This window comes from Bombina bombina, chromosome 3 (assembly GCF_027579735.1).
Source record: "Bombina bombina isolate aBomBom1 chromosome 3, aBomBom1.pri, whole genome shotgun sequence".
Taxonomy (NCBI): Eukaryota; Metazoa; Chordata; class Amphibia; order Anura; family Bombinatoridae; genus Bombina; species Bombina bombina.
Window position 1 is genome coordinate 112,668,656 of NC_069501.1, and position 12,543 is coordinate 112,681,198.

Below are 12,543 nucleotides of genomic sequence, written 5' to 3' on the forward strand. Positions count from 1 at the left end.
ACAAACAAACAAAACTTGGCTTCTCTGAGTTTAAAGAATGTTAGTTTTAAAAACGAATCAATCTCATGGTGTAGTGTTATGTTGAAGTGACCCGCCATTATCAAGTTTTTGACTTGGATAGGTAGCTGATTTTTTTTTTTTTTTTTTTTTTTTAACTGGTAAGGCTATCCTTATGGTACATAAAAGTAACTAATGGAGAAAATGTGCAGAATTAATATATCATTTTTTTTTTCCCCCATCTATTTTCTCCAGGTATGCCATTTAAGTACTAAAACTGGCAAAGTTTAAGCTGTCAACATGAATCTTAGCTCTGATCAGCTTGTGAGTATACAGTGTGTCCAAACTGTAGCTTTGTGCTTTTTGTGTTTATATAAATTTATTATTATTATTATTATTATTATTATTTTCTTTCCCCCCCCATGTTCAAAGCTGCCTGAGGATTATTATCTGGCGGAAGAGGGTTCATTACTGGAGGAAATGGCAGAAGAAGATGAAGAGATTGATCTCTACAATGAGGAGACATTTGGTTTAGGTAGGAGACCTTGTGAGATGCCTTTAATATTTTGATTGACTTGGCTGGATTTGTTGCTTTTCTGAGCTCTTGATAAAAAGCTAGCATTAGATTGCCAGGTCTTAAAGCAAATGAAAGTTAGACCACACTGAAAAGGTATGAAGAGAACAGCAGACTATAGGGCTAGATGAACTGCATCTTAAAGGCGCATGAAACACAAATTTTGATTTTCATGTTTTGGATAGAACATGCAATTTTTAAATTACTATCAAATTCAATTATTTTAATTTACTTTTTTCTTGAAATTCTTTGTTGAAAAGCATACCTAGGTAGGCTCAGGAGAAGCAATTTAGTACTGGGAACTAGCGGCTGATTGGTGGCTGCACATGTTTGCCTCTTGTAATTGTCTCCCTGTGTTCAGCTAGCTCCCAGTAGTGCATTGTTGCTCCTTCAACAAAGGATACCAAGAGAATGAAGCACACCTGATTAAAAATTTGTATTTCATGTACCTTTTTAATGGTTTAGACCCTTGTGACAAGCAGATCAATTTTAGCATGTTTCTTGAAGTGTTTCCAGAGCCAACCACTTTAAAGGGATATAGAGCTCATGCATTATTTTGGGATTCAAACAGAGTATACTATTTATAAAAACAAAAATCAGGGGGAGTGAGCTTGTTTGGGGGTGTTAAATGTAAAAGAAAAACCCTTTAACAACTCAATCTTTCCTCTTCTCTATATAATCCTTATTTACCATGTCGCTCACAAATTTAATATCTTCTCAAAAGGGCAGCACAAGCCGCTATACCCTCAACTTTTCCTTGTTGGGCATCCTGGGTCTTGTTGACCTTTGCACATAGTGGTTTAACTGCGGATAGAAAGAGCCTCTAAGTGCAACCTCTAGGCTCTTACGCAAAACCACTAGTTCTGTCCCCTATTTTATTTATATACACATGCACACTTTATGGCCAAAAGTAAGTTTACATCCTTATTGAGTTAGTGTTTCAGTGACCCCCATTGCTAACAGGTGCATAAATCTCTATAGACCAGATATTATAAAGTGGAAGCTTCTAGGATCAGTAACAGCCCAGCTGTGGGATGCTGATGTGCATATATAGAGTAAAAATCTATCTGTTGTATCACTCACTACAGTTGAGTTCCTCTGGTGCCTCTGGAAGCAAAATTGTCTCAACTGTCAGGAGCTTCATGAAATGGGTTTACATAGCCGAGCAGCTGTAAACAAACCTCACATCAGCATCTGCAGTGTGAAGAGTCAGCTGGAATGGTTTAAAACATGGAGCCAGGAGGAGTGGACATGTGTTCTCTGGGATGTTGCTTCATTTTCTGATAGTATGATCAAGAATTTCAGATTCATAGATGCAAGTAGAACACCTACCTGCCAGAAAGCGTAGTATCTACTGTACAGTTTGGGAAAGGGGGGGATAATTCAAGTGGCCTGCACAGAACCCTGACCTCAACCCCCCCCACCTCTGAAAATTGTGGGTTATGTTAGTCATGCGATGAGGAAAACATATACATATCTTGTAGCTTTTATTTTAGGGGACTTGGGATTTCTGGTATTATTGTTATTGTTATTAATAATAATAATAATATTATTTTCCCCTTTCTAACAACCACTTCCTGTCAAAAAACCTAGTCCAGATGTAAGAATGCTTTCAAAAATAGTGAGACACACACTCTTCTCTCCTTCTTATTTTCCCATCCTCTTAAGATAACTTTTTTTTTTTCTTTTCAATTTCTAGTCTAGCCATTTTATTAAACATAAAACATTATTTTTCATAATTGCCATTTATTCTACAGACAATGCCCAATTTTAACCAATTTAATCTGATTCTTAAAGGAATAATTATATATTTTTTTTTATTTCTTTCATGATTCAGAGCATGCAACTTTCTATTGTACTCCTATTATTTTTTCTTAGTTCTCTTGCTATCACCTTTTTTTTTTTTTTTTTTTTTTTTTAAAGCTAAGGAGCCAGACAATTTTTGGTTTAGAATTTGTTTAATGGTAGGTGCATTTATCCACCAATCCAGCAAGCACAACCCAGGTTGTGATAAAAAAATGGGCCAGCTTTTAAACTTTCATTCTTGCTTTTCAAATAAAGATAGTAAGAGAGAAGAAAAATTGTTAATAGGAGTAAATTAGAGCATGCAATTTTAAGCAACTTTCTATCTGAATCATGAAAGGAACAATTTGGGTTCAGTGTCCCTTTATTTAACTTAGTTTTAAATATTTTTTGCAAAGCTTAATACACTGTGGTTGTAAAAGAGAGGATGGATATGTGGCTCAGCCTTAGTTTGGCTTATAAATATATTCTATATTCTCTCATATTTTTATTTATTTTTTATTTATTTTTTTAAAGATCAAGACTCTGTAGAGGAAAAGAAAAGCATACATGAAGAGGAAAATGAAAATACTGTGTTGAAGTCTGAACGGTTTCAAGAAAATGAGTTGACAGACCCACCACCACCTATAATAATGGAAAGTACTACTGAAAAGTCATCTATAAATGAGGTTAAAATTGTGGTAGAACCTCTTAAATCTGAAACTAAATGTTCTACAACCGCAGAGAGTCATCCTGAAAATGGGGATATGGATGAAGCTGAACTAGGAGACCCAGCAGTAATGCGGGCATTTCACGGAAAGCCTACTCTGGAGGTAAAAAATGCAGGAAAGCCCACATATTTAATTTCTAATGCTGTGAAGCAGGGAATCATAAATTTACAGAGGAGCCTTTTTGCTAAATTTGGATAGGTGGTAGGGGAGAAGGAAAGGCAATTTAAAAGATGGTAAACATCTTGAAATATTATATATAAAAAAAAAAGACATGGACAACTTCATACCCCTCTAATTGTCCTGATTTTAGGGATCTGTCCCGCATTGCCCCATTTAATTCTATTGGGCACATACTCGGAAGCAGCTGGCTTTTCTCTCCCAGAGTCATATACCTGTTAGATTCCTTGTGGAAAAGTAATGGTGTGTGGGAGTAGGAAGGCTGTATACCCTCTGACCTAAGGTAATGATGACCTCTAACACCTGGTAGTGAGGACATCTACCCCTGGTGATAATACTAGTATGCCTTCAGTTTTATACAATGAGCAGTGCTAACACCAAGGTAACGAACAGTGGCAGCCTCAGACTGCCAGCTGATGTGCTTGCCAACTTCAGGACCCCATACAATGAGTTATAGATACCTGCGTGTGTATCTGCCTGTATAAGTTTATATGTAGTGTGTGTATCTGCATATGTAAATGTATGCTATGTAGTGTTACTGTGCATTTTTGTTAACTTTAAAGGCCAGAATATAGAATATTCATGAGGAAAGCATAGAGCAGTTTTAAAGAATCTATTCTTAAATGTCTAAGATAAAAATATTTAGCACTGTCTATGCAAAGGTTAATTAAATACAGAGCTCACATAACTATACCAGTGGTTTGAGCTTGTTTGATTTGCTGCCTAAGAGTATTAAAAGATATGACTTTATTTAGAATTTTATTTATATTACTTTGGTCTTATGATTTTTTTTTTTTATTGTTTTTTTTTTTTTTTAAGCCCTGCTGCTCCGCTCCTGCCCACCAGATTTCAAATTTTTGCTGCAGGGGGGTCCCTATTTTGAAATGTTGGGCGGTATCTTGTTTGCTTTTCAGTTGGCATTCAAAAATCACTCTATCAATTACTTGTTCGATTTGGAGCAACCAATGCATAATTGTTCAAAGAGAAGTTAACTGCGTCTGCTTGCACAATGTGGTGTATTGCAGATTTTACAATCGCTGCTGTAGCCAATTAGAGACAGATGTGGCAGGGGCAGGCTTGTGAGAAATCCACATGGCATGTTTAAGATCCGAAAGATTTTAAAATTAAAGGGACAGTAAAAAAAAAAAGTATCACAGATTTGTTAAATCATGACCTGCTTGATGGTGCTGTTCACTTTTGCTCTACAGCAGTTGAGCAGGTTTTGATTTGCAACAATCCTGTGACCACTTGTATATATTATGTATATAATTAATATATATATATATATATATATATATATATATATATATATATATATATATATATATATATATATATATATATATATATATATATATATATATATATATGCAAAGGTGGAAGAATTGTGGACAAATGTAGTGAATGCTTTCACTTTGAAAGGTGATTATTCATTTTTAATTTTTTTTCTTCATTCTCTTGGTATCTATTTTAAAAAGCAGGAATGTAAACTTAGAAGCCGGCCCAATTTGGTTCAGCACCTGGGTAGCGCTTGTTGATTGGATGGCTACATACACTCACTCACTCTCTCTATGCAGTCAAATGATGCCATATCATCCTGATTGAGAAGTATAAGCCATTTAATCAACTCTATTTTATAGAATATTGGCCTTGTTTGTTTTTATTTATACTTTAGTATACCCTCTACTTCTGGCATTTTTCTAAATTTGGTTAAATGTTATAATTGGTTCCTGAAAAATCCAAGAGGTGTAATCCCTACCCTTAACTTGAGCAAATGTATAAAGTCTGATCATTGTGAGGCAGCAAAACAGCCCTAACTCTCTGCTCCAATGCAAATGAGGGGCATGTGGCCTCTTCATTGAAAGGAGGGAACAAAGTTCAGAGAAATTTAGATTTAAGAAAACTGCTCTACCCTCTGTACAAAAATAAACTTCTGAGACCTTGAATTATAAAGAACACACTACTTTTCCATTAAATAGTCTCCAGAATTGTTGCTTTTATTGTTATATTTTGTAATCTTTATTTTTTATTTTTGAGAAATAACTAAATTGTAAATCTATATTTCCCTAATATTATTTATGGGTGTACACTTTTTTTTTTTTTTTTAAGAGTTTGGACAGCGCTGTAGTTGACAGTGGAATTTGCTCTTCATGGGGTGATTTTGACTCTGAATATGAACTGGTGAGTCTTTTTTTTTTTTTTTTTTTTAATCTAATAATCACCTACCACTTCATGTAAAAAAACATATGTATGCATACATTTTTTGAATTTTTTATATTCCCCTCCTCCTCGGTCCAGACTAGAATGGATTCAGGACTATGGGAATCCTCTCAAAATGCTCAGTCAGCAGCAGGCCAAATACTGGAGGTAAGTGCCAAAACATTGTGTATTTCTCATGTTTGTCTTTTTCTCCACAAAAAGAAACTCTTATGTAAGTGCTTTTATAACTTAAAGGACCAGTCAACACAGTAGATTTACATAAGCAACAAATGCAAAATATAAAGACCATGCAATAGCACTTAGTCTGACCTTCAAAAAATTAGTAGATTTTTTTTTTATTTTTTTTTTCTGACAATTTTAAAAGTTTTATTTTTCCACTCCCCCTGTACAATTTGAAAGCCATCAGCCAATCACAAATGCATACACGTACCATGTGGACAGCCATCAGCCATTTACAAATGCATTATTCTTGCACATGCTCAGTAGGAGCTGGTGACTGAAAAAGTTTAAATATAAAAAGACTGCACATTTAGTTAATGGAAGTAAATTGGAAAGTTGTTTAAAATGGCGTGGTCTATCTGAATAATCAAGAGTGTCCCTTTAGCTTTTAAGCTGAGCATAAATGCTCTTCCTCCATACATAATACATTTTGACTTTGATGTGCTGGATTGTATGCACCTGTTAGCAATGGGTGTGCATGAACTCCCTAATTAGGAGTGAGCGGAACTCTATATGCAGGAATAATGTCTTATTAAAGTCTTGCAAAAGCCTTTTGGTTTCCTGCTCTAGAGAAACAAACTATGAAATATCTCGTCTTACCCTTGATTTTGACCAGGGTCTATGAACAGGACAAAGGTCAGGGTCCAAAGAGAAAGGTAGGAGCATTGTCCAGCAGGTATGTGGCACAGGATTCTAGATAAATGCAGTAGTAAAAACAGGATTCAGGTAAGCTGGTACATCAGGCACAGGATACCCAGTGGGTACTATTGGTGAGGCTACCACAGGATTCCAGGTAAGTGCAGTGGGTACAGTAGAGCTCAGGTAAGATGCTACTGCATAATACAGGAGATTCAGCAGGTTGTCACTGGATTCCAGGTGAGTATAGCAGGTGACTTAACAGGCTTTCATGGGATACCAGGTAGGTGCAGTGGGATTTAGGTAAGTAGCCACTGGTACAGTAGGATACAGGAGACTCAGTAGGCTGTTACAGGTTACCAGACTACATGTCGGCAAAAACAAGGAACAGGAGGACCAGTCACTACGAGGTAGCCACTAGGGTTTGTTCCTGGAATTGGGCATGGTCCCTCTAAATCAGTGTGGCACACAACTGCGTGCACCTAGGGAGAGCAGCAGCCACTGCAGTAGATGGATACCATTGCAGAATCACTCAGGTAAGCTTCTTCGGGTGTAAGATTATTTTATCCTTGGTGCTTGGGTAACCATGTTTAGAGTACTTCTGGGGATAAGCAAATGCAGTTTCTTGCCTAGATGTGCTAATTTTTCTGTTAAATAATTATATATCCTCTCTCTCCTTTCTGTTTGTTTATTTAGTCTCCACCATAACTCAAATGAGTAACAGCTTCATAGCTGAATTTGAAGGGATGGGGACAAATTTGTTCAGGGATCCTAAGATTAGGATGTTTTGAAGATACCTAGAATATCTTTTGTTCATCTGGAATGGCACAGAATCAGAGCTTAAAGGGATACTAAACCCAAATTTCTGATTTCATGATTCAGAAAGAACATGCAACTTAATTTACTCCAATTTAATAAAACAAAATTCTTCGTTCTCTTGCTATCTTTACTTGAAAAAGCACGAATCTAAGCTATGGAGCCAGCCCATTCAGCACCCTGGATAGAGCTTGCTGATTGGTGCATTTAATGCAGTCTGGTTATTTAATAGCTATATTTAGCCGCCAATCAACAAGTGCTGAACCAAATATGGGCCAGCTCCTAAGCTTACGTTCTTGCTTTTCAACTATCAATAGCAAGTGAACAAAAACATTAATAGGAGTAAATTAGAAAGTTGCTTAAAATTGCCTGCTCTAAAGAAAAAAATGGGTTTAGTATCCCTTTAACAAATATTTTGAAGACCTAAACAAAGCTTATCAAAACCTGAAATTTTAAGATCCATTAGAGGGATCTCTTAACCCTTTGAGTGCTAATGACGGCTCTGAGCCGTCAGAGTTTCTCACTCCGGTGCTAATGACTGCTCAGCCGTCATGAGCACTCTCCCACCTTTAGGGAGATCTGGGGGCTCCTAACAGCTCCTACCCCGGCGATTGTTGCCTTCAGAGTGACAGGCATCGCCGGGGCTTCACGTAATGCACGATGACGTCGCACGCAATAACGTGATGACATCACCATACAACTTTATTTATACTTAACAATGTTAAGTATAGGAGGAGGGGGCATGCTGCTTAAAAGCCTGTATCTCTGGCATCTAAGCAGCTACAGAACCCCAAGACCCACTGCTAGAAAGGGTCTGTAAAAACAATAAAAAAAAAGTAAAAAAAATGTTTTTTCAAAAATTAAATATATTTAAAAAAAAAAAACTTAGAAAATATTAGCACCCAGGTGGGAAAGTGCTTAGCACTCAAAGGGTTAAAGGGATACTAAAGCCAAATTTTTTTTTTTTTTTTTTTTTTTTTTTTTTTTTTCCCCCACGATTCGGATAGAGCATGCAATTTTAAGCAGGTTTCTAATTTACTTATATTATCAATTTTTCTTCGTTCTCTTGCTATCTTTAAATGAAAAAGCAGGAATATAAGCTCTGGAACCGGCCCATTTTAGGTTGAGAACCTGGGTTGCGCTTTCTGATTGGATGGCTAAATGCAGGCACCAATCGGCACGCCCTATCCAGGGTACTGAACAAAAAATAGGCAGTCTACAAAGCTTTTATTCCTGCCTTTTCAAATAAGGATAGCAAGTGAATGAAGAAAACTTAATAGGAATAAATTAGAAAGTTGCTTAAAATTGAATGCTCTCTAAATCATGGAAGAAAAAATTTGGGTACAGTGTCCCTTTTAACTCTGTTTTTCAAGTCCACTGATAGAAATTTCTTATTGGAAGCTACAAGCTGCCACCCACCCTCCGTGGTGTGTGGTGTGTGTGTGTGTTTTTTTTTTTTTGTTTTTTTTTTTTAAAAGGGCTCTCTAAATCATTTCTGAGGGTTCTCAGAAATAATACTGACGCTGAAACTACAGATGGAAGAAATGAAGCTATGACAAACTGTTCCTAGGGTAGACCATTAAAGATATTAAACTTTTACTACCACTTGTAGAGCTTTTCATGTTGGTGACACACTTTTTTAGACTTGCATCATTTTGCGACACAGTAATTCAGTTGTACTAGCAAACAGGAGGTTAAATTAACTTGTTTTAAGAGATATACACATACATAAATTATATAATAATAAAATGTATTTACAAGTAACCGTATGTAAGTATGTGCAAGAAGAAGAAAAAAGTTTAACATAACTACCATTTTAATGGGATGAACAGTTTCTGAATATTAGATAAAGACACTCGCATTTTGAAGCTTCTACTTCCTATCCATATATCAGGAGCAGTAATGCACTACTAGGAACTAGCTGCTGACTGGTAACTGCACATGCATGCCTTTTGCCATTGGCTCACCCAGTATGTTCAGCTAGCTCCCAGTAGTGCATTACTGCCTTCAACAAAGGATACCAAAGAGAATGAAGCAAAATTAATAACATAAGTAAATTGGTAAGTTGCTTTAAAATTATATATTTATGAAAGAAAGCTATTGTGGTTCCTTTTCTTTTACAAGATATGATGAATCCATGGATTTCATCCTTGTGGGATTAAACCTCCTGCTAGCAGGAAGTGGCAAAGAGCACCACAGCAGAGCTGTGTATATATATAGCTCCTCCCTTCCCCTCCCCCTCCAGTCATTCTCTTTGCCTGTGTTAGTGATAGGAAGAGGTAAAGTGAGGTGTTAGTTTTAGATTCTTCAATCAAGAAGTTTTTTTTTATTTTAAAATGGTGCCAGTGAGTACTATTTTCCTCAGGGAGAAATCGTCAGTCTATAACTTCCCAAGAAGAGTGGAGACATTTTTTATTTTTCTGCCCTGATGTTGATGATCTTAGCAAATGTTATCTAAGATCCATGCTGGTTCCCACAGAGCAGTTGAAGCTAGTGTAAAGAAACATCGTCAGTGTGGAGAACCGTGTCATGCTACAAGCAGCATTGAGGTATGTTCAGTCATTTGTTTCTGGGGAGACTTGTTGCATCAGAACAGGCTGACATTATTCCCTATCTGGGGAGGGTAAATTAATATGCACTACATGTATAGTAATGGTGTACCTGGAATTCCCTTTATATTAACTGCTAAATGTGGTTAATATTATTTATGATTGTTTAGTATGGGCTGAACGCTGGGAGATGCGGTTGCTGGCTAAAAACATCATGCATTTTTTTAATCTAAGGGTGTATAGTTTTAAGACAGTGAGGCTTGATATTGGTGCGACATAATTATGTAAGGGGGGCACATGGCTTCATGTTTAATATCGACATGTTTGCAACCCATGCGGGTGTCTGTAACGGCTAGTGTTACGCCCACAGGGGCGGGCCTATTTTTGCGCGCTCAGGCGCGCAGTTTCACCCGGATTGCATAGTCGGCAAAGTCCTGGGCTCCGGGGGGGCCTAACTTGTTTTGCCATTCGAAGGGCCTTCAAAGCTTCTCAAGTAGCAGCAGTGTATTCCGTGGGCAGGTAGGCCTAAATAAATAAAGTTTTTGTCATAACTGTTGAATTTCGTTTTACACACCTAAGCAAGCCGGTGCAATTCTATTAGAACATTTTGGGCACATTAAAACAATTTTTATTGCCACAAATGCTGTTTTAAAGATAACAGAACAATTGTTGCGTTTGTATTATTTAAAGGCGCAATCATTTTTTTTTTTTTTTTTTTTTTTTTTTTTTGTGCTAACGTTTTTGGATATAATTGAAGTTAGAGCTCAATATTTTAAGTAAAGAACTACTGTTATTGCTATTGCTAGTCTGTTTAACATGTCTGAACTTGAGGAAACGACTTGTTCTGTGTGTTTAGATGCTATTGTGGAACCCCCTCTTACTTTTTGTCCCTCATGTACTGAAAGGGCCTTACAATGTAAGAAGCAGATTTTGGGTACAGAGAGTATGTCTAAGGATGATTCTCAGTCTGAGGAGAATCAAAGGTTGTGACGCTTGGGGAGAATTTAGCGGCATACCCTAACGCCCACTCAAGCGACGCCGGGTTCTTCAAACGCATCTAATTTACGCTGCAGTTATGTCAACTACCCTTACAGAGGTATTTAAGTTACGAGTGTTATAGGGCAAACGCAGCAGGACAGAAGTCAATACGAATACGGAGTCCTCTGATGCTTTGTTAGCTATTTCCGATGTACTCTCACAGGGATCTGATTTGGGGGTCGGAACTTTCTGATTCGTGAAGTGTTACCTCAGACAGACTTGGACACCATGTCCTTTAGATTTAAGCTTGAACACCTCTGCCTGTTACTTCGGGAGGTTTTAGCAACTCTGGATGACTGACTCTATTGTGGTACCACCAGAGAAATTGTGTAAGATGGACAAATACTTAAAGGTACCTGCTTACACTGATGTCTTTCCGGTTCCTAAGAGAATTTTGGAGATTATTAAGAGGGAATGGGACAGACCGGGTATCCCGTTCTCACCCTCTCCTAATTTTAAGAAAATGTATCCCATATCTGACACCGTTCGGGACTCTTGGCAAACAGTCCCTAAGGTGGAGGGAGCTATTTCTACCCTGGCTAAGCGTACAACTATTCCTATTGAGGACAGTTGTGCTTTCAAAGACCCTATGGATAAGAAATTGGAGGGTCTTCTAAAGAAACTGTTTATTCATCAGGGTTTCCTGTTACAACCGACGGCCTGCATTGTACCAGTTACCACTGCGGCGGCCTTCCGGTTTGATGCATTAGAAGAGTCTCTTAAAACTGAGACTCCTTTAGAGGATATTTTAGATAGACTTAAAGGATTACTTTCTGTTATAATTTTTAAGCTAAACAACCAACATATTAAAGTTAATAAACATTAATTAAAACCTACTGACCTATATTTTCTCCAAAACAAAGTTTCATAACGTTCTAAAAGTTATATCTTTTATTCGCCGATGATGTCACGTTATCCTGCCCACTATTTTCAGCACTGCATGTTCAAAATACTTAAACCAATAACTTTGTGTTTAAAGCGCCATTTTTGAAACCTAGGTATTGTAAACGGATTGGTACAGAGCAAAGGATACCCACGGACTGGGTTTGGAAAACAATTACATTTGCAGGCAAGATTTCTGATATACGGTAGAGAGATGTTAATGAAATGCTATTGATAAAAAGCTTATTTGGGGTGGTTAGTTAGTAACGGGCATAGAAAATATTTACTTACAGTGGCCCTTTAAGGCTCTTAAGCTGGCTAATTCTTTTATTACAGATGCCGCCTTTCAGATTGCCGGATTTGCCATTCTAGCGCGCAGAGCGTTATGGTTAAAATCTTGGTCTGCTGATGTGTCATCTAAGTCAAAGCTTTTGGCTATTCCTTTCAAAGGAAAAACCCTATTCGGGCCTGACTTGAAAGAAATCATTTCTGACATTACTGGAGGTAAGGGTCATCTCCTACCTCAGAATAGAACTGCTAAGCTGAGGGGTAAACAATTATTTTCGTTCCTTTCGGAACTTTAAAGGACTCCCCTCTTCTTCCACCAAACAGGAAGGGAATTTTGCTCACTCCAAGTCCGTCTGGAGACCCAACCATGCTTGGAACAAGGGTAAACAACCCAAAAAGTCTGCTGCTGCTACCAAGACAGCATGAAGGGGCGGCGCCCGATCCGGGACCGGATCTAGTAGGGGGCAGACTTTCTCTTTGCCCAGACTTGGGTAAGCGATGTTCAGGATCCTTGCACACTGGAAATCGTGTCCCAAGGGTATCGGCTGGAATTCAAAAATTCTCTCCCAAGGGGGAGGTTTTTTCTTTCAAGATTGTCTGTATACCAGATAAAGACGTTTACGTTGTGTAAAAG

The 12,543-nt window shown here is 37.5% G+C and overlaps 1 protein-coding gene across 1 annotated transcript in view; it reads left to right on the forward strand.

Moving 5' to 3' along the window:
• Window positions 1-297: 297 nt before the first annotated feature.
• The window catches only part of PATL2 (PAT1 homolog 2), a 106,822-nt gene continuing 94,576 nt past the window's right edge, over window positions 298-12,543 (forward strand). Inside the window, exons 1-5 of the mRNA XM_053705958.1 lie at window positions 298-321; window positions 430-532; window positions 2,891-3,186; window positions 5,371-5,442; window positions 5,560-5,628. Of these exons, the coding sequence (XP_053561933.1) occupies window positions 298-321; window positions 430-532; window positions 2,891-3,186; window positions 5,371-5,442; window positions 5,560-5,628 (564 nt within the window). The remainder of the gene's footprint in view (window positions 322-429; window positions 533-2,890; window positions 3,187-5,370; window positions 5,443-5,559; window positions 5,629-12,543) is intronic.